At 37.0% G+C, this 23,892-nt stretch overlaps 1 protein-coding gene across 1 annotated transcript in view; it reads left to right on the forward strand.

Moving 5' to 3' along the window:
- Tll1 (tolloid like 1) overlaps positions 1-21,060 on the forward strand; it is a 173,062-nt gene extending 152,002 nt beyond the window's left edge. Inside the window, 5 exon segments of the mRNA XM_040742235.1 lie at positions 3,606-3,731; positions 6,086-6,213; positions 11,810-12,023; positions 18,335-18,585; positions 19,836-21,060. Coding sequence (XP_040598169.1) covers positions 3,606-3,731; positions 6,086-6,213; positions 11,810-12,023; positions 18,335-18,585; positions 19,836-19,970 — 854 coding nt within the window. The 3' untranslated portion in view covers positions 19,971-21,060.
- Positions 21,061-23,892: the final 2,832 nt, after the last annotated feature.

The following is a 23,892-nucleotide window of genomic DNA, read 5'->3' on the forward strand; positions in this document are numbered from 1 at the left end:
TCTGTTAGCTGAGTAAGTATGTTTGTTCCAGGAAGGAAGTTAAAGATGTATTTGACATAGTTGCTATCATAAGGTGCAAATCAGAGAAGGCAGAAGATGAAGATTTAGGGGGATGAAAGGACGACTGATTTCCTTGCAGAGTTATAAAGTATGGGAGCTTGCCCATTTTAATAGCTGTGCATTTGCATTAAAATATCTGGATTTCCCATAGTGTCTTGAGCACATTACCTACCACACTATATAATGGTGTAAAGTGTTTCAGTATCAAGAAATTTATTGAAAATAAGTATGAAAACCACAGACATACTGTACTTTCTATAAAATTGCAAGTTCTTTTAATTTGAAAATCCATTATTTAGGGGTTTGCTAAAGCATAGCCCTGGACTAATTTCACAAATACTGTAGAAAAAAATTGACTGTAGGAATCAAATCATTGAAAACATTCTGTTTCAGAAGCCTCAGTGTTGAGACAGTTTTATGAACTATCTCAAAACTAGAAAAAAATTCACAGTAGCATTATGGAGATAATTGTATGATAATATAAAGTATAAATAAGTGACAGCAATTGTGCATTATTGAATCTTTTGTATCCCCAAGTTGTATAATGAGTTTTTGATCTGAAAGTTGTTAATTTTCCTTATAGAACATTTCTCTGAATTAAATATAAAAAAACTGTCAGAAGAGAAACTCTTGAATCACATATTTCTTCTGTACTCAAAATGTTTCTAAATATGTAAAGTATTATATCAATTTTTTGAAATTGAAAGAACTTTATTATTTATATAGACTTTAATTAGTTGAATATGGATATAAGATGAAAATATAATTGGACTAATTTTGAATTACAGGAATTGAATATGTGTGCTACTCTAATATACATATTGATAGTTATTTTTATCAAGGCTTAGTTTGAAATTTTTATTCTTAAAACTTTGGGAGCCCATTCCACATGGAGGGATGCTCTCCCACTCTGGACACATGGGGAAGGGCCTAGGTCTGGCCCTGGATGAAATGACAGACTCTGGAGATCCCCCCATGGAGGGCCTTACCCTCCCTGGGGAATGTTGTGGGGATTGGGCTGGGGGTGGGGAGTGGGGGTGTGGCTAGTGGAGGGAGAATGGGGGAGCCGGGATAGACATTTGAAGCATGCATGTTTCTAATTTAAATAAAAAAAATACAAAAAGACATCTAAGACACCAAAGTCTAAAAAAAACTTTTAAAAACTAGTTGTTATTTAATTGTGAAATTCTAATCAAGAATATAATATATGCATTTATTTTTTATGTTTATAATAACAGTTGCTAGAGAAATAAATTTTAATAGTTGTTCTTTACTTTTTAGAAAGGAATAATACAAATATAAATAAAATATAAATGCATATAAATTAAATATAAATATAAATATAAAAATTTAGTTCTCTTGCAAGAAGTGATCCATCAGGAGTAAAGAGTAACAAATGTATTCAAATTTTAATGTATGCAGCGAAATAGTGCATGCATAATATTAGTTCTGATATACCTAATAAAATAATCACAGATATTCTAGTTCTTTTCACTCATAGCTTTTAAATGTGTACTTTTATATGGAAGGTGAAGGATAAAAGGTATGTTTTATAAAGAAATCTTACCAGAGAAATTAACAACCATGATTTCTGACACTGCTAAATTAGAGAAATTAATACATTTTCACATATCAATTCTAGGTAATTATGAGAAATTAGTTACAAAAAATTGTAAGTTAATGGATATTCTCTGATAAATCTATGCATGTCTAGAAAAGCCATTGTTTCCCATTATAGCATAATTCCATTTGAACTGCTTTTGTGTGTGTGTGTGTCTGTGTGTGTGTGTGTACGTATTTTAGAAAATGTCTATAGTAGTGGATTTTCTGTGTCTTTTACGAGGGTCTTTAGTATTAATTATCTCTTCTCATACTCACTCCTCTACTCTGCCTTCCCATCTCACGCCCCACTTACAGTTTCTTGCCTCATTGTTCCCCATCCCCACTCTTTATGCAACCTTCATTCTAACTCCCCTTCCTTAGATAACCACATGTCCATGGTCCTTACTCCTTTCCTGATTTCCATGAGACATCTATATTGTATCACCTACACCAGTGATCAGAGATCATCCAGGAAGAAGGAGTGGACATGTCAGAGTCAGAGGCAGTGCAGAACTAAGCAAAACTGTTTTCTGCACACAGCAGTGCCTTTGCCCATCAGAGCTCACAGCAGCTGTGACAGCGTGCACAAGACTCGTATAAATTCAATCTAGACAAAGTCCCAGCACAGAGGAGGGTGCAGGTTCCAAAGCCCCACCTCTTGAGGGAGCATTTGGCAGCTGATGACTGCTAGAGAAGGAAAGCCAGCTTTTCTTAAGGGTGTGGCCCCTGGTAGACTGCCCATACTCCAGCAGATGTATGCAGACACTGGTGGTATTGAGCAGATTCAGAGGGCATTTAAAAAGAGAGAGGGAACAAAGGAAGTTGGGAATGAAAAGTGGTGATCGGATATAGGAGAAACAAGAGGGGATGGAATGGGGTGCATCTGATCCAAATGGTACATGCGTATATGAATATTAAATGAAGTATTTTAAAATATCCCTCAGATTATTAACAAATACATTTCCTCTCAGCCATTTCTTCAGGAAAAATTACTGATCAGACTGAAACCAGAAAAACTAGAATCTTGTATACACTACCATAAGCTCACTAGCTCTTGCTGGAAATAGCAGCCCTCAGTGTAGATTTTGGATTCAGCCTGACCTGAGACTACAGTGCTTTGTGCCTTTCTTATTCTCATGTGTGGAAGGAGCATCTGATGACATGTCATTATTGATGTGTCAGGAACCACCTTTCAGTTTGACTTTAATGGATAAGCTGGGCCTGGAATGACAGCTAAGTCACACCCTGTGATAGCTGCTACTCTCACTGCCTTGACTGCCTGCTAATCCTGTTTGGCTTAATTCCCGGCAGTGAATGTGCCGGCCATTTCTAAAAGTTTCTGTTCATTTCTACTCTAAACTTTGTTTTTCTTCTCACATGCCCAAAATCCCTTTACAGGATGACTTATTAGTAAATGGATCTGCCAGAGCACTCTGTTTAAAATACATAAATTTAGTCACTGTTTAGAATGGACTAAGGATGCCTTTTTCTGTCTTCGAATTTTATGAATTATACAAAGTAATTAATTATAGATATATTCGTGAAAACAAAACAACCACCTTAGATATACTGACCAATTGTTTTCCATTTTTTAATTTAATTTAAATTAGAAACAAGCCTGCTTGATGTGTCAATCCCAGCTCTCTTACCTGTACCCTCCAACCTCCCAACCCCCCACTCCATTCCCCCTCTGCTCCCCAGGGAGGGTGAACTTCAGTCCATGCCCTGCACCGGGAGTTTCAAAAACATAGTCCATAGCCCAAGTCTTCAAGCTAAACAAGGAATAAGTTAAGCTAAGGCGCCATCAATTTGTATTTGTGTTTATGTCGGAAACCAGGAAATGTGTAGCTCATTTTATTTTTTGTCAGAGTTCACCACAAGTAACTGAATCTGCGTTGGTGTTTCAAAAACTTCTTCCTAAAGTGGGCTTTATTTCTTCGTAGATAAAGATGAGTGCTCGAAGGATAATGGCGGTTGTCAGCATGAGTGTGTCAACACGATGGGAAGCTACATGTGTCAGTGCCGGAATGGATTTGTATTGCATGAGAACAAACACGATTGCAAGGAAGGTATGGGAAGAAATAATCTCCCTTGACAACACCTCAGATCTCATGTGGGTTGAGTAAAGCCCGGCTTCTATGCTGTCAGTCATATCATTTGCTGCTAATTACCCCAAGTTTAAAAAAAATACAACTAAGGAATTCTGTGTGGTGTTTAGAGATTCACAGGATGATGCTATTGGACGCCTCATTAAATAACCCCAAAATTTTGCACCTCACACACAGATGATATTGGATTTAACTTTATATAATAGAGAAGCTACTAAAGTGCCATCTGCTAGACAGAATTGCACCGCATGGTTCCAAGTTTTTGGAGAGAGACTTCATTACAATGTCTGCATATTAAACCCCTCCAAATAGTTTACATTTGGTGTGATATTCCTCCCTGAATGTCACACATTTGTTATGTGAGTGATGCTCCTCTAAATATCAGAAGGAGGTTCCATGCTATTTGTAGTTTTAAGCAAGCGGTTATGAGGGAGAGCATGCTAGTATGACAATACTGCACTAGATTCTTTGTCGCTAAGATTTTGTTAAAAGATTTTAATTTGGCTACTGTGAGTTAAGTGGCAACAAGAGACAGTTATATAGTTCTTCTTTCTTCTTAGAGGCTTTGGTGTGGAATTTGCTACTTAGCTCAGAAGCCAGCTTCTCTTGAAAGGAAAATTATTAAGTCAGTTTTTATAACTGTCATCATCAGTATGTGCAGGTTGGAAAATTCTGTCTAAAATCACAGTCCCGTGAGGAGGTTTTTGTATACCATATAGAATCACACCTAATATTGGTATGGGCCTTCCTTTCAGGCAGAATCACATATCAGGGATATTTTCTTCTTTTTCTTTAAGATAAAGACATTGTGCAGAATTACATGCAAGCAATTATATGTGGATTTTTGCTCTCCACATTATGCACAGGATGTTTATAACTTGGTGGGGGTATGCTACTAAATCAAAGACTGAGACAAAAGGCCCAGTGGTTTTTGTAGACATGTAAAGTAACTCAAAGAAAGGAAAACAGCTTTTACAGATTATGTGTGGAGTCTGTGTTCAGATCTGATCCTGACAGTAGCTTTCTGGAACTGATTTTATAGAAAACTTCCTGTTAGCCAGAATGGTTTCCAGATACTCCCCCATTGTAGTTCTTTGTATTGCCTGGACAGGGGCTGAGTTTTCCTCTGCTTTTGCTGTACAATATACACCTCACATTGCTTAGCAGGGAGAATACAAGTTTGCCATGGGCAGTTGTAGATCCTGCAGATGCCATGCTTCGTAGGGCAAGGCTCAAAATGGGCAATAGAAGCGAGGGTTCAGTCATGAACCTTACCTTTTTGTAGTTATGGGCCTTATGCATGCTAGATATGTTCTTTACCATTAATGTGTTAAAGCTTCCTTCTTGCTACATAATGCCTGCTCTCTCTCTCCCTCCCTCCCTCATCTCTCTCTGTCTCTCTCTGTCTCTGTCTCTGTCTGTCTCTCTGTCTCTCTCTCTCTTTCTCTCTCTCTCTCTCCTTCTGTTGAAATTCAAAATCTTCCTGTGATAACATACAGTAATCTAGAACAAGGTCTTTTAGGATGGAAGGAAACTGTCATGACAGCAACAGAAATTATCTTAATTCAGTATGGGGATAGACTCTAGGACAGCCCTACAGAGACACAGGTGTATTACCTATGTAGAAAGAATCTCACCAATATCAAGTGATCTGATCTAATGTGACACCGGTTGTGAGAAACATAATGTCTGTCATATCATGGAAATTTACTGAGACAATTATTAGAGTTACTTTAGAAGCTCCCTTTGGCTTACCAGCAGTTTGTTTATTTTTCACCTTAGTCTTCATTCTACCAAATGATGATGGGGTTAATTAATTTTGTCAGCTAAAACGGTAGTGTAGACACTCAAGTATATATTTAACTATAGAAGAGAGACAGAATATAAATGCATGAGTCATAGAGCTGTTTAATAATGTTGAGTATATCTATAAGTGATGTTTCTGAAATGACACAGTCCATCGACTTTTCTTTATTGTGACAAACTACATATTTTTTGACCCAGAATGTAGTTTGCTTTACTGAAGCCTGAAATTTCTGATCCCGTACTTAAAAAAATAGAAGTTCATTTTGTCTAGGCACTTGGGTGGTTTGTGGCAAACATATAATTCCAGTGATTCAAACTACATACACTGCCTGCTTATGTTCAGCAACAGATTTTCCAAAGCAGATGAAAATGGCAACAGTGATTGGTGTGATGGTTGCTAGCATGTGGGGAATTCTTTTAGCAGAGCATGGGACAAATAAGCTGCTTGTTTTCTGGTCTAATCCTGCACTGGATTCCCATACCAACTGACACTGTTGTTCTTGGCACAGCTGAATGTGAACAGAAAATCCACAGCCCAAGTGGCCTCATCACCAGTCCCAACTGGCCAGACAAGTATCCAAGCAGGAAAGAGTGCACCTGGGAAATCAGTGCCATTCCTGGCCACCGCATCAAATTAGTAAGTAACCCCTTTCCTTTTATTCAACCGATTGTCCATGTCTTTCCTGGCTAGCCCACTGAGAGGGAGGAATAATGTTTTATTTATCTGAATTGCGTTAATTTCCCAGGCTTTCCTTAGTACTTACAGAAAATAAATGTTTGATTTCCCAGGTCAAGGTGAAAGCCATGTTCTCCCAAAAGGTGGTATTAAAACTGCTATAAACTTTAGAGTTTGCATCCTAATGTTGCTGGTAATTATATTTACAAGTGGGAAAATTAACGAAGGAATAAAAATAAGAAATTCTTCTGGAAATCATTAGGCTCATCTTTTACCTAAAATCATATAATGTGTTTCTTCTGAGTGTATTAATTCTATTTGCTTCACAAAGAATACTTTTTAGAAATAAAATTAATTTTGCCTTGTAGTTTGTAGAATATTAATTTACACAATCTTTAACTTTTGACAGAATTCCTAGATCTTATATTATCTTTTTAATTGTATCAAATATTGCTCTGTATGACCAAAAATGACTGTAAGTTACTCTTCTAGCCAGTTTTCTTCCAGTCTTGCTTGGTCACCTGATGAGAGCACATGCTATGTTTTAGAAATAGTATACAGTTCTGTATATTCTAAACACTCAGAAACTAAGAACTGAAGTATATGGTAGTGTAAATATCTGCCTACACATGCGCATATAGGAGGTGCTAGGTTAAAAAGCAAAAGAGACTACTGATCTGAAATGGCTCACAAGACCAATCCAGCCCAAATGTTTATTGTAGGACTCACCTCTTTATACACTTGCAGTCAATGAGTATTTTTCTATTTTGTGTTCTATAAAATGACCTTATTGATTTGTGTCACTGTAATGAAAGCAAAGACTCTGACAAAAGAGTCATATTCCTATCGTGGAGCTCTTTCCACTTGCCATGCTAATGAGAGAACTTCCAGAAAAATCACTCCTCAGTCACTCCATTGAAGGATGCTAGATGCTGAGCATGGCACAGCACTGTGTTCTACTCCTGTCCAAGGTGCTGATTGACAGAATGCTTCTTGGAACACAGATGGGCTTCATAGAAAGCCATTCAGTTAGCGGTGTTGGGGATATAGCTTTTTTTTTATAAAATTTATTTATAGAAATCAAATGTTTGTTTCTTATTTCTGATATGGTAACCTTTCTCTGTGAACTGCCTTGTTGCATGTTGTGCAAAGAATACATGTAGCTTCACTTTGCAAGACATTTTGTTGGACATAGAGTTCTAGGTCAACTGTCAATTCTATTTTTTTTCCTGTGGTTACCTTCAAAATGTTCTCATCTAAGTAAAAAATTTGGAAATACTATGCCTAATCTTGCTTGAGTGTGTTTAATAGTATTATATTTTGGTGTTTATTCTTCTACAAATTTCTCTGAATTTTCTTCATCTGCATTGTGGCATCTGACACTTAATTCAAACACTCATATTCACTTAACTCTTCTGCAATGCCATGTTTCCTTATGTGGGGTTGAAATGACACAATTTAAATTATCCCACAACACTCTATGCCCTGAATTTTTGGTGCTTAATTGGTTTTACATTTCAGCTTGAATGATAGTTTTTCTTTTCTTGGAAATGTATATTTTCACAATATATTCTGATTATGGTTTTCTCTTCTCCACCTTTTCCGACTTACCTTCCAATCCAAATCCACTGCTCCTTTCCCTTTCTCAGTGGAAAACAAATGGACATTTAATAATAACAATAAAATAAGATAAACCCAAAACAAACAAACAAACCAGAATGGGACAAAACAAACAAGAAAAGGAACCAAAGGAAAAAAATCACAAGCAACACATATAGGAGTAGAGATACACATGTTACCACACATGAAGATCCCATAAAAACACAGAACCAGAAACTATAGTATCTATGCAAAAGACCTGTAAAGTTAAAAAATGCCTTGACAAAGTATTATGAGACAAAGAACCTCCAAAATGCCACTGATTCACTTTGGTGTTGACAGTCTAGTCCTTGTCTGGGCAAAGAGCCTTCCCTTAAGAATGGTTTGAGTAGCCAGTGAGACTCTATGAGCAGTTGTTAAGTGGAGATAGCTTCTGGGTTAGGGATGCAGGGCATGTATCCACACTCCCTCCAGGGTTGAACCCATGTGTCCCAGGCCTGTATAGACCTTGTGCATCCTGCTGTAGTCTCTGCATGATCACAGGTGCGTTGGTCCTGTTTAAAAGGCCTCACTTCCTTGGTGCCCTCCATGCCCTCTAGCTTTTACAATCTTTGTGTCTTCTCTTCTTCAGTCTTCTCTAAGCCCTGAGGGGAGGGATTTGATAGAGACACGTCATGGGGTACTGAGAAGTCTTCAAGTTCTCTCACTCTGTCCACACTCTCTAGCTGTGTATCTCTGTATTTTTCCCCATCTACTGCAAGAGAGAAACTCTCTGATAATGGTTGAGCAAGACCCTGACCTATAAGTATAGTGTGAATGATTTCTATTGAGCTAGCCTCACTTTCAGTAATAGTTTCTTCATTTCTCCTGGATCTATTGAAAAGATTGTTAAGCATTATGTCTTTGCTTTCCTACTTTTTGTAGCACTCATATTTCATGGTGACTGTGGTTTGTATCTCTATTACTCTGTAGGGTTGCCCTAATGAAATACAGACCAGATAACTTAAGATATAGAAAATTAATGTAATTTCTTCAAAGTTATGAAGACTTAAAGTCCAAAGTCAAATTGGCACCCTACTAGTGGGTGTCTCGTTGACCTGTCTTCTTGTCTTTCAAATGCCTACCTTTTTTATATGTGTCCTCACACATTTTTGTTGCTACAGTTTGTGTGTGTGTGTGTGTGTGTGTGTGTGTGTATAATATATCTGGTGTGCTGTTACAACATGTATGTGCTTGTCCATGTTTGGAGATGGATTTGCGTGTGTGCCACACAGGTCATATGTGAAGATCAGAGCACCACCTATGGGTCTTTGCCTGTATGCTTTCTTTGAGACAGACGCTCGTAGCTGCCATATGTGCTGAACTAGCTGGCAAGCAAGGTGCAGGAGACTGTGTTGCTTCTGCCTCCTGTATCCCCATGAGGATAATGTGTGTGTCACTGCATCTGGCTTTTATGTGTGTTTTGGCTATTAGCATTCAAGTTACAAATTCAGTCAACCCCAGATATGTGAACTTTAAAATGTCCTTTCTATAAATTGCCAAACCTGGCTTAATTCCAGAGAAAATGTCACTTACCATGGGATTTTTTCTCCTGTATTTTGTTCCAGGTTAATCCATTTAATCTATATTGGTTTTGATCCAGTATGTGTGTGTGTGTGTGTGAGTGTGTGTGTATCTGGAATAAGATACAGGCTTAGTTTCTATGTCCATGCACATATTCAGTTTTGGGGTTTTTTTTTTTGGTTTTATGAGACAGGGTTTCTCTGTATTGTTTTGGAGGCTGTCAGTCCAGCCCAGCCTCAAACTCACAGCGATCCGCCTGCCTCTGCCTCCCAAGTGCTGGGATTAAAGACAGGCGCCACCACTGCCCGGCACATATTCACTTTTTTAAGGCATCATATATCAGAGAAGCTAATTGCTTTATTATGTGTTATTGACATCATAAAAAGTAAGTTGATCTGGGTGGTGATGGAGTACATCTTTAACCCAACCATTCAGGAGGCAAGGCAAGCTGATCTCTTGACCATAAATCAAGAAACCAGAAGTCATATGCAGGCATTTTCTCAAATGAGAGTCCTTCTAAAATCACTTTAGCTTATGTCAAGTTGACATAAAAGTAAGCAGTGCAAAGTAGAATGGTTTTCACACACCGATTTCTCTAAATAATGTTTTATTTTCTTATAGTAACATTGTTCTTGTAATTCAAAGACTTAGTTTCCCACTTAATAAAAAATCTGGATATAGTTGAGCCAATTTCTCTCTTAGTGGTTTTTACCAGTTCTACGCCTATACTAAAAATGTAGCTTTGCCCAGTTGTAACATGCTGATTAAATAATGTCTCATGAGAGGCATGAAATCAGAAAGTATGATTGGCTGCATCAACAAAGAATTTCAGGGTGTGATTGTCTATAAACACGAGATGGTGGTTAGATGAACGAAATGACAGATGTAATCAAGCATCTAGACACCAACTGAGGCTGTTCTGCATCCAATACACTATGTCTACTTTATTGTACTCAAGTCCTGGAAATAGAAATTGCTAAGTTCAATTCGTAGCATAGCATGTCCCCTCACGGTGACTCACTGCTTTGCTTGCTGCATTCCAGGATAAATAATTTCTGCTACTGACTCCTGGCTCACTACGTTTTCCTACATGGTTCTGATTTCGAGTGAGATTTTTTACATTATAGTAAATCTTTATTTTTGTATTTTCTCCAGCTTTTGGTTGCAGTTAACACTGGTCTTGACTCATAGTGGTCATAGCAAGTAATGTTTCATCCATATTTTTATTAATCTTTCAACAGGGTGCAATGGGATAACATATAGAAAGATTACCCCTTCTCTTCTCGTATTGATCTTATTAGGAACTTCATTCCTTTCTTTTACTTCTTGCTCCATATAATTGCTTCTTTCATATTTTCTCTTCTAAAGGCAGAAAATGGAATCTAGTATAGTGTAGGATATTTAAGCTATATCACGGAACCTTAGAAAGGAAAAAAAAACACATCCTTTCTTCTATGTAGAATCTAGTCAATAACATATGTATTTGCAGAATATATATGTGGGTAAAATATAAAATGAGGAAAGGGGAAAACACATAGGGATATAGAAGCACAAAATGCAGGCAATGGTCACAAGTTATAAAAAGGATGTAAAGTTAATGGTTTTTCAAGTTCTAATTCTGCCATAGAGTGTTTGTTTGTGATGGTGAGTAAGATTATTAAACTGCTTCAATACTGAAAAAAATAAGATTTAATGTGAAGCTCCACAGCTTCCATGCTGACTTCCTATTCTGGTTATTTTTGAAGTGTGATATTTTTATTTATTTATTTGCAAGTTGATTATGTAAGTTCTTAAAATTAAAAACATTTACAGTTGTTTAATATGTTGCTAGCCTGTTTAGTAATTTCATATCATGTGGTTCATCTATCCATACCCTAACAGAAGACTGAGTAATGAACTTATAAAGATAAAGGTTTGTTTTGGTCCATGGTTACTGAGGTGTGAGTCCATGTCTGACTTGCTCTATTATTTGGCTTGTGACAGAGAAGTTCATGATAGGAGTTCAAGATTCAAGGGTATATGGTGGTCTTAAAGAACATGTGTCAGGAGGGAGTGAAGGAACTATATGTCTCTAAATGTCATAAAGTCATCCATTGAATAACATCTTTCAGTATCTCCACCACAGACTAATTTTTTGTCTCTGGGGTAAAACCTGTGACATAAGCCGTTGCAGGATACCTGAGCTCTGGACAGCATAGCAATTACAGGAACATCTTGTGCTTATCCTTATGCTTTTATAGTAGGTCAGAACCATGTGACCTCTCTTTTCAACTCTGAGCTCTCTGGATTAATTCCTGTGTTTGTCATGGACATACTTTATTGTTAGGCAATTTGTCCTTTCAAGACATTTCTGAATGACTTGCTGCCAGTAAAATGTTTTCTTCTTCTTAAATAGGCCTTCAGTGAGTTTGAGGTTGAGCAACATCAAGAATGTGCCTACGATCACTTGGAAGTTTTTGATGGAGCCACAGAGAAGTCACCAATCCTTGGCCGACTATGTGGCAGCAAGATACCAGATCCGCTCCTGGCTACAGGCAACCTAATGTTTATTAGGTTTATTTCTGATGCCTCTGTTCAAAGAAGAGGCTTTCAAGCCACCCACTCCACAGGTCAGCAGTTTGCCTTCATGCTTCCCTTGCAAGAAAATACTTTTATTGAACTAATCTTTTAATAGAAGAATCACACCACTGATTTATATTTATTTAGAATTTTTTAAACAAGGCAGATATTTCATTTCACAGTTGATTCTTATTTTTTATTTAAATTAGAAACAATCTTATTTTACATATTCATATTAATCCCAGTTGACTTTCCCTTTCGTTTTCCCACACCCACCCCCACTGACACCCACATCCACTCCCCAGGGAGGGTGAGGCCTTCTTTGGGAAAATCATCAAAATCTGTCACCTAATTGGGGCAGGGTCTAGGGCCTCCCCCATGTATTTAGGCTGTGAGAGTATCCCTGCATGGGGGAATAGGCTCCCAAAGTCCATTCCTGCACTAGGAATAAATACTGGATAAAATTAATTTTTAAATTTGCATATAAGCTAATGATTTTCAGTACACATGTTTGAGCACCCACACACATGCACACACTACTATATTTTGCTGTTTTATTACTCTTTTGTGTTGGGTGTGTAGATGTGATTGATGAATAGAATGACATGATGTTACAAGTATAGATGGTGCCCTAGCTTCATTTCTGTTGCTGTGATGAAATGCTTTGACAAAAAAAAGTAACTTTGATGAGAAAGAACTTGGGCCCACAGTACCAGGTGGCAGTCCATCAATACTAAGAAGTCAAGGCAAGAGCTTGAAGTAACTACTTACATTCCCACTCAAGAAAAGAGAGAATAAATTCACAAGTAATTATTCTCCTACAACCTCTTCTCGGCAGTTAGTCAGGCCAGGATCCCCTATCTAGATTATGGTACAACTACAGGGGCTGGGTTTTCCCATATTCATTAGTGTAATCAAGAAATCCCCCACAGACAGACTAAGGAGTCAACTTGATCTAGAGAGTCCCTTGCTGAGCTGAGATTCCCTTCCAGGTGATTCAACTTTGCATCAGATTGCCAATTAAAACTAAACATCAGCCAGGCGTTGGTGGCCCATGCCTTTAATCCCAGCACTCTGGAGGCAGAGACAGGCGAATCTCTGTGAGTTTGATGACAGCCTGGGCTACAGAGCAAGTGCCAGGATAGGCTCCAAAGCTACACAGAGAAACCCCTGTCTCCAAAAACAAACAAACAAAAAGTAAACATCACAGCTAGCAAGATCTCATTGAACTGTGTTCTATGGAATGTTCATAAAGTACGCAGTGTCTACCTTGATGCCTTTGTAGTAGTTGATGATTCGTGAAAGAAATAGAAAGCAACAGCAATAAGAAAACTATGGTAAACTTCAATTTGGTTTGTTATCAGTGTAAAATGAGAACGTAGGAATAGGCTAAATCTTGATATTAAAAACCTTTACTTCATCTACTAAGCTGTTTTTTAACCTAGCTTTTGCCTTAGTAGATGTTTTGTTAGGGAATTTAGGATTTATTCTTTGTTCAACAGATTGCCACTTCCCCATAACTTGTATTTGATATGCAATATGATTCTTTTCCCTAATTCTGAATTTTAGCTGTTTAGGGAAAAGTTTACCTTAGAAAAGTATAAATATGTAAAGTTAAAATGATAAGATTAAATTATTTATACTATAGTGCCAAATATATATATATAGACTATATATATATATATATAGCCTATAAAACAATCTAAGGAATATTACTTTTTTCCTTTTAGAGTTTAGGGAAAAAAAGTTAATCATAGCTATTTGTAAACTCACTAAGCTTATGCTGACACCTTGTGGCAATCCCGAAGTCTGCATAGGGCAATGTAAGAGTATATTCCTGAAAAAATTGTAAGGCAATATTGCCATGCTTTCTTGGTAATTGCTTTGGTTTTATTTAGTTTTATTTTACCAATCTATGTGTGCTAACTACTTCATTGGGCAATAATTTTTACTCTGTGTTTACTGCAAATTGATTTGTACTTTAGCCTGTGAAGAAGCGGGCATTGGTGAAACAGTGGTATGCTATGCACTATTAGCTATTTGACTGCTACCAATAATACTATTCAGTTTTTCCCCACAGTTATTAATATTATGGTTTTAGAAAAATCAAACTATAGACATTTCCTCCACATTTACTCTTTTAGCTATATTCCTGTGAACTTGCTGAATATTCAAGGAGTGGCAAAATTGGTATCTCATTACCTCTTTAGAATTTTCTTCATGATGAAGTTTGTGGGTTTTAAACACATACACACATACAGGAACATGCGAGTGTGTGCGTATACACACACACACACACACACACACACTTGCACTCCTAGTGTAGTTTGTGACTTTTGCCCTATTTACTTATTGTTTATCATGCATGTGATTTTCATTGAATCTCTCAAACTATCTGAGATTAGCAATATTGTCTACATTGTGCAGAAGAAACTGGTTTTGCGGATGATTAACTTACAAAGGTTTGCAACACATCGTTCAATCATGGATTCACTCCCATTTTGACCATCTCCAAAGCTAATATATTCCCTTATAGGACATTTTTGTCATTTCAAAACTCTGCAATTAGCACAGAAATGAATGAGAACTGTCATCACTGCTTGAAGCGCTAGCTAAAGACTGAATATGGTGTTTAAATTATGTAAGTGTAGTGGCAGGCCTGCTTTATTTCCTCTTGTCAGTTCACATAGGATGGCACATATATCCCAGCAACTAACCTCATTCAAAATATCAGAGAGAAAATGGATTTTGCATATTACTCATTTGGCCCTGTCACTTCAAACATGAGAAATCTGGAGCTGACAGTGAAATGCTGATTGAGGTAGCACAGAAGTTAGCGGCCGCTGTCATTAGAATCCCTACTTCTGCTCATCTACTCTGATCAACACGTCTGCTAGCGTGTGCACGTTTGCTTTCCCTGTTACTCACAAACTTAGACTTTCAAGTAACGAGTGGTCGTGGCACTCCCTGGCTGTATTTCCTCGGTGCTGCTGTAGAATTGCACCATCCACAAACTAGCCTCGTGACCCACCTGCAGTGTGCATCTCCTCTGGCCGCATCAGCTCCATTTACTTCAGTTGTTCCAGAAATTTCCATCAACGCTTTGGTTTAGCCTTTGTTCACAACAATGTGGTGGGCTAGTATTCTTTAGGAAAACAAAACAAACAAACAAAAAACAACCTGGGGAATTTATGAGGAAAGGGAGTGGAAGTCCCCTCTGTTAACGGCTCACATTGTAGGTTAAACTGAAGCCCAAGCCAGGATAACGTTGCTAAGTTCATATATTGTAAAAACATTTTATTTTGTATTGCTTACCACTTTCTAAAACAAATGCCACAGGTTTGTGGCCTCAACTAACCATTTTAATTTGACTAAGCAAACTGATTTTTTATACACCATGTTAATTTTGTTTCCAAAATAGTTTGTCAAAAAGCCAATAGCAATGTTGCTGTAATGTTCCTTTGTTTTGTTTTGTTAAATGATGCTATCCATTTAGATGTGAACTTTTCTGGGAATATAAATTTCTTTTCCTATGACACTTGGTTCAAGTTTGATTTGCTTTTATCGGGTAATTGAAAGAAACAAACCTGCAGAAAAAAATTTCTTCTATCAGATTGTGTGTCTCCAAAAAGAGAAAGGATGGTATTAAATCATGGTTTTACCTTTTTGTATAATTTTTCTCTAGTATCAAGTATTTTATAGTTTGGTGGTGACATTTGAAATTCCAATAATATGTTATCATCCTCTTTCCAGAGAAAGTTATTTACATCAAGGTCAACTGAATTAGAATGTGTTAATAAAAGCATTTAAAGGTCAAATTACAGGATGTCTTCTGGAATTTAATGCTTACCAGGAAACATACAAATGTGCCTTGCAAATTTAAATGAAGTCTACCCCATAATATCTCTTCCTAACTTTTACTCAGCTCCATTTTCAATTTCTCAGAAACATAGATAAAGTGTTGGAACCCTATAAGTACTGTTAAATATACTGGCATGCTGGAGACTGGTTTTATATATTTTGGCTTGATACATTTTTTAAATTATTGAAAAATTATTTATTGATAATATTTTTCCTATACAAATTGTCTTTTCTACAAAATTGTGAAATACTATGTTGGCTTCAGTTTGAATAACCAGGAGAACTTAAAAAGCAATGAATTTTTCTCATTTTACATATGATTTTATGATGTGGGATTTCTCTCAGGGCATATAAATTTCACACCACTGGTATACACATTATCCAATGTCTATTTTAAAACTATTACCTGGTGAACATATTTTCCTCTATGGTTTTAATGATAAGAACATTATTTTTATACTTATTAGTATAGACAGATTTATTTAGGAATGATTAACCCTGCTGAGAAAGAATGAATCCATTTTGTAGTATTCTAGACTGTTCTCAGACCTAGTCATATGACTTCCAGTACAAACAGGCGTTGACTACTTTGTTATGTTTAGTTTCCTAAGCCTTTAAGTGCCTTTGTACATTTTGTCCTAATATTTCACTCTTACCTTAACTCTCCTTCCAAACTAAGGGTGACCGAGGACTTCCATGCCTCCTGCCACCAGTGACTCAATTCTTCCTGACATAGAGTCATTGCGAGATCCAGGCTCAGTGAGAGACCCTGTGTGAATAAAAGGACTCAGAGAATGTTTGAGAAAGACACCTGGTGTCTGCCTCTGACTTCCATGCTGTGTGCATACATGCATCTTCTCACACATACAAATAAAGTGAATAAAAAATTTAACATCCAGAAACAGCTGACCTGACAAGGGGTAGCTCTTGAATTCCAGACTGATGGCTGGGAATCCAGCATGGGACTGACTGATCAAGACCCCCTGATGTGGGTGTCAGTGAGAAGGCCTAGGCAATCTATGGGGCCTTGGGTAGTAGATCAGTGTTTATCCCTCATATACAAATGGATCTTGGGTACCCATCCCACAATGAGAGATGAATTCTCACCCTGGACTCTTGGGGGAAGGTATAGGCCCTGCCCTGGATGAAATGACAGACTATGGACACCCCCATAGAGGGCCTCACTCTTCCTGGGGAAATAAGGGGGCATTGGGGAGAGTTGGTGGGAGGAGAGGAGGGAAAGGAAGAGGGATCTGGGATTGACATGTGAAGCAACCTTGTTTCTAATTTAAAATTAAAAATTAACAAAAAGGGCAAAAAAAAAATGAAAGTGCCAAAGCACACTGTGTTTTAAGCAACACTAGTCTGAAAACCCCAATGGTAAGCCTTTCTGCTGCCCAGTCCATCTTCAATATGGGTTATCTTATGACTAATGATGACAGTGTTATGAATGTGTCTTCATTCCCAATGCCTTAGAAAACTGTGTTTTCTGCTTAGTTTCCCAGCCTTGGCTTTGAAATTCTTAGCTTTGAGGGTGATGGAGAACCTCTCAGGTGTTGGCAAACACGTTGCTTTCCCCCAACCTTTTCAACCTCATTCTCTATCACTGTGCTTACAGATCAATGTGTTGTGAGGTCGCTTTAACCTCCTGATGCTTCTGTTTAACATCATTATAATGAACTTGGGGTTCTGACAGTAATAAACCAGTAAAAAGTTTTGAGAACAACAACCCTTTCGTTCAGTTAGACAAGCTAGGAGATTTTGTTCTCACAGCTCTATTTCATTGATTATTTTCCATGTGTGAAGATGGTAGTACACAGAAGACCCGATTTGTATTTCTCTCAAGCATGAAGCTAAAATCTATTATAGCAAATACACTGCTCAGAACTGGAAAGCTTCTATGATGAATTGTACTTTCCTTTGCTGATCAAGTGAGATAGTATTCCTACTCAAATACTATTGGATGTTTCCAATACTATTATATAGTGTTCAGTGCTATATACAAAAACACACTCATGAGTTTTATATGTTTTGCTATTTTTTCCAAGCTATTTTTATTCCTTTAGTTACTAAGTTCTAAGAATTCTAAGTAAAAAAAGAATGATTTGAAAATAAAAACTGTATTAGCTGTATCTCCTGTAATTCCACTGAGCAAATTCCAGGTGACTTTCCTGTATTACATCTTGATAACTCACGAAACTGTTGCCATTGTCATATGTATTTTGTTGGGAAAAATGAGGGTCAGAGGTACGACCTTGTTTGCCCATAGTCTCCTAGCTGGTTAGATGTTTAAGCAGAGTTTGTAAACAAGACTGACTGTGTGTGGCACCCCTGCCTGTACACATGACACTTCCTGGCTCCCCAGTCACAACCACATCCCAGATACTGCATGTGGAAACAGGAGTTGGATGTTGGTATGTTGGTTAGACCCCACTGAAATGGAGGCTGGAATGTGGAAGCTCACCAAGCTTACACATTTCCTTTTTCTTTTCTTGGGCAGAGTGTGGTGGCCGATTGAAGGCAGAGCCCAAACCCAGAGACTTGTATTCCCACGCTCAGTTTGGGGATAATAACTACCCAGGACAAGTTGACTGTGAATGGCTGTTGGTGTCAGAACGAGGCTCGAGACTTGAGTTGTCCTTCCAGATGTTTGAAGTAGAAGAAGAGGCCGACTGTGGCTATGATTATGTTGAAATCTTTGATGGTCTCAATTCAAAAGCTGTGGGTCTTGGGAGATTCTGTGGATCTGGGGTAAGTACATCACCAACAGGATTCCGTAGTCAATCAATTTGAATTCCTATTAATTAGTGGTTTGTGGTTATAATATTTATGAATTAGAAACATTCTTGAAAAAATGTTCATGCTACATTGATATCAGTGGCTTGACAGAAATAAACATGAGTCTTCTATTTTATTTCTCCACTTCTAGTAAGTTACATTATGATTCATAGTTCTAGTTCCTTGTCACTTTCCATATTCTACCTTTTCATTGTGCAGTAAATATTTAAATGCTTACTAATTTGATAAGAATATATCCAAATACACGGCCTTGCCAAAGTTGTTCCTTCCTAACTCAAAGCATAAGAGAAAAGAAAATCCATAGTTCCAGTTTGCATTCTCCTCTTAAGGATCACTCTGGTCAGAGAACCAGGGCCAGGTACTCACTCGGACCCAGCCATGTCGAATGATACTACACATGCCTAGGTGGAGTTCAGAGACAGACAGTGGCAAGACCACATGATAAACTAGAATAAGAAATGCTTCTGGTTTTCTTTATTTCCCACAAGTCTCACTATATTGAAATCGAAATTAATTCTGAATGATTATTTTGTGTGAGATGACAATAGCCCCAACTTTCTGACTGTTAACATTTACCTATGAATTAAATAATAATATCAAATGTCTATGCAAGTAAAACTTGAAACAAAGGGACTTCTTGGAATGTTTTTGATTATTAAAAGAGGGAGAAATGGAAGTTATAGATTCTACAATGGCTCAATTCAGAATAACCACTGAAGAAATGAGAATCTCTTTACTGTTTTTTTTTGAGACAGGGTTTCTCTCTATTGTTTTAGAGGCTGTCCTGGAACTTGCTCTTGTAGACCGGGCTTGTCTCGAACTCACAGAGATCCGCCTGCCTCTGCCTCCCAAGTGCTAGGATTAAAGACGTGCGCCACCAATGCTCGGCTCCTCTTTACTGTTTTGTAATCTCCTTTGTTTACATATAAATCAAAGGAATCTGGATTATGGCTTTGAAAGAAAAAAAAGACCAAGGCTTATTGAAAATTCTGGAATTATAAGTAGACTAAAATATTTTTATGAGATCTTCAGTATTGCATTTCTTCCCTAAATCTCGTGTTTTCTCATCTTTATGATGAGAAATCCAACATTACCTCTTTCCTAGGTTATTGAGTGGATTGAAGGCATGCACATGATATTGATGAAAAAGTAGCTTAGTCTACTGCTTATTTAGTTTCTGTTTCCTTTGCTTTTTCTTGCAGCCCCCAGAAGAAATCTATTCAATTGGAGACTCAGTTCTAATTCATTTTCACACTGATGATACTATCAACAAGAAAGGATTTTATATAAGATATAAAAGTATAAGGTACCCAGAAACCATGCATGCTGAGAAATAATGAAGACCTTCCTTCAGAACAGAAAGGAATGTGCACATGGAAAGAAGACATTTTAAAAATTGACAATACTACTAAAATGTTTTATATAACGAGTTTGGACAGAAGAGAACAGCAAGGCTCCTGTTTTCTCTGGAATGAAAGTGAACTTTTCAGAAAACCAGATTGACATTGTAAGGATGCTTGAATCTCATGCTTGGTGATTAATAACGGTGGTGGAAGGCTACCATATGCTTCAAAGAAGATTATCAGCTTGAAATATATTCTTCACACTTTGGACAGCTTACTTCAGGGGCTATGATTCTCTGGAGTGATTTCTTGACTACTTTTTTATTTCAACATCTGGGGACATATAATGATCAGACTGATCATAACTTGGAAACCACCTACTTCTTGTGTCTTAGCATGTTTGCTTAGACTTTGTAGGTCAGACCCAGTGTAACCAAATCCATATAAGGTAATGTGGAATAGTGAATGGTCTTTGGAACGTTGTTTGTCTTTTAAATGTAGGTGTGTGTGTGTGTGTGTGTGTGTAAGTGTGTAAGTGTGTACATGTACGTGTTTATATTTGGAAACTGGAATATTCATCTTCATTATTTTCAAGTACAGGCCAGCTTAACCTCCTCACATAAACTATTTTGAGACCACTTCATTGAATCTATATCTGGAGAAGCCCGAAATATCTGTAATGTCTGTAGTGCAGTTAATTCCTTGATATCATATTTAATTACCGGGTAACACCAGGTTCACTAGTAAATTCATTTCTCTTTGAGAAAGTGCTGAACAGTCACACCAAGTAAAAAAAAACTCGTTATGTCTTATGAACATTTACAAAAAATCTCTCACAAGGTGTGTGCAGTCGTCTTCCAAATGACTTCCTGGATGGTTCTTACTCCAGTTACTACTACTGCTGCTATGATATTTCTTTTATTATTAATGTGTTGATGTATTATTTTTATGGTTATTGTTATTGATATTGTTACTGTATTTAAAGGTCATGACATGAAGTGGAAGCAGAGTTTGGGAGACATGACATCTTTTTTGTTCTCATTTGGAGATTCAGTTTTAAAAAATACAATATTGGATGGCAAAAGATTTGTTTCTGAAATATTTCCTATGGTGCTATTCCATACACATCAAAACAGCAACAACAACAAGTTTCTGACCTTTGAGCCAAATGCCTGTATACTATGAATGCCTCCCTGTATGTGGCTGGCAAAGAAGACTGAAGACTTGTTAAATATATCAAGAGTGTACCACAGCAAGGGCAAAGCTTGTCCTGTGGAACAACTCCTTCCAATGCCTTAGAATTATTGCACATAATCAAACAAATCTGCTTAAAGACATGCCTCTTAAGATGTTGGCCATCTTAGTGTACATTAATCAGCAAGTCCAAGAAGAAAATCCATTTCCATAGCAGAGACATTGGACATATACATATACATATACATATACATGTGTATATCCCAACATGCTTTTTTTGTAGAAAATGTAATTTTAGGATGAATTTTTGCTTTATAGCCCTGTGTGTTTTTAATATTAATATATGTATATGAGAGACTTTGAGTGAGTGTGTCTGCTAGAAGGTGAGGCACTATGCGTGGCTGACAAGTTTAATTTTGCATGCCAAGCTGTGCTAGAACCATGTTTGAAGTACTACCCTACTGAAGTTCCATGGACTTATAAAGGAGAGATCTAATGATCATCAACCCCATCAAGGAAAGGCACTTTCCCTTAGACAATTGATTTTGAATTTTTTTTATATTAACATGAGTTGCTGTGTGCAAAGAAGCTTTTTTTTTGCTCTTAATCACCCAGAAACACTCATTGTCTGGGAAATAAAAGGGAATTATATTTCTTTATTTTTACAAAATTAAACTCTACATCTAAATATAGCAATTCATTCCTTTTCTCAATTTTCCCTTGAATGATCTTTCTCTACTTATGACTTGCAAAGGGTAAATACAGTTTTTGAACCAATGTTTGGATCTCATTGAACATTACCTTCAATGTATATATGTGCTAGCCGCAATGTAGATGAGCCACTCAGTGGAAATGACTTGCTCTAGTAACTTCTTACCGCATTTTGTCACTCATCCTCAACTAGCCGAGATATGCCCAGAATGAGGGAGAGCAAAGAAGGCACTCAACCTAAAAGTATTTGCCCTGCTCAGAGCCTTGTGTAGGTGTGAATTAGCTCCTCAATGCCATGTGTGGTACACTCCAGTGACTGCTAAATTAGACCAGGAAGTGCTGAAAATGAGAAATATTGATAGGTGGCTTCCCAGGGTAACAGATGAAGTTAGATGTAGAAACTCAGTCTGTGTGCCATCAGAAATCTGTGCTTATTCTACAGCATTCTGTAGACTCAAACCCAAAACAAGTGAATGATAGAATTTTTAAATTATGAAGAGTTTCCATGACAAGCAAATTTTGGGAATGATTAGATAGATATTAGTTGATGGCAGTGTGTCCCTTTAAGCAGCAGCATGAATATTGGAATGTCGTCAACTGCACATAGACATCCTTCTGAACCACAAATACTACTAAAAGTTAAGACAACCCTATAGTTTGGTGTTAGTGAGTTTTTTATTAAAATGAATATATTATATTATTTTAAGTGTCATGGTGGGGAAAGCAGAGCTATTTTAAGAAATAGCCCAGAAGCTCCAGTTGGTATCCACTAAACCACAATGAACTAAGCTGAGACAACTAGGAATTATAGAATTTGTGTTGTCATAATTTAGATCATTGGCATATATGTTAATTTTTATTGTATCTTGTTTCAGAAATTAAGACAATACCACATATTTTTAAGTAACTTAACATTTGCCTTAAATGATTTGTTAAATGAAAATAGAGACACCATCATTGTTGTTTTTCTCATAAGTATTATTGTCTTAGATATTTATTAAATTAATTTTGTAAATTATTTTATACCTCTACCATATGTTGGTTGTGCTTTTTTTTTTGATTTTTTGAGATAGGGTTTCTCTGTATTGTTTTGGAGGCTATTGGTCCAGCCTAGCCTCGAACTCACAGAGATCCGCCTGCCTCTGCCTCCCGAGTGTTGGGATTAAAGGCGTGCGTCACCACCGCCTGGCTGTTGGTTGTGCTTTATATTTTCCAAGGTTCTGAATACCTTATAATTGTCATTGTACACAGAAGAAAATCACCTTTTAAAATATTATTTTATTATGTATATTAAGAAGAGAAATCCAACCATGACTTCAAATAATTGCACAAAACATTTCAAAAGAAATAAAAGAGGGCTAATCAGATAAGTCAGCAGGAAGCATTGCTGGACACCAAAACTGAGGATGTGAGTTGGCTTCTGAGGACGACATGGAAGAAGGAGAAAAATGAGTCCTGGGAGTTGTTCTCTAACACCATGCACACACGTCATCATGGGTGGACCCATATGTGCACACATGCATGAACAAATACGCACACACACATGCACACACACAAATAAATAAATATTTACAAAACTTTTAGAGCAATAAATAGACAAGAGCCAGGAACTCTGTATCTATACCTCTACTGGCTGACTTTGCACTATCCCGTACCAACTTTTAATGTAGCATGGTGTTACATTAAAATTTTGTTCACATTTGTTCTTAGAAAAACAACTTGTTCTGTTTTAATGAGTATTTTAATTGTGGGATATTTTACAGTAAACTTCAAATGTCAGTTTTTCTGCTGTGTAGAAATCTCTATAGTGTCTAATAATTTTATTTTTCATGATGTTGAAAGTTACTTTTAAAATCTCTACTAAATTTTATTTTTATTTATTACATCTACATATTACATTACAATAACTTGTACCCAAATTGGTTATGAAAAGATTTGGAAATTTTAAATACCTTTGGTTCTGCTTTTAAAAGAGTATGGGAAAAAGGAAAACAGGACAATGTATTCCCTC

Source organism: Mesocricetus auratus, unplaced genomic scaffold, assembly GCF_017639785.1.
Source record: "Mesocricetus auratus isolate SY011 unplaced genomic scaffold, BCM_Maur_2.0 Super-Scaffold_6731, whole genome shotgun sequence".
Taxonomy (NCBI): Eukaryota; Metazoa; Chordata; class Mammalia; order Rodentia; family Cricetidae; genus Mesocricetus; species Mesocricetus auratus.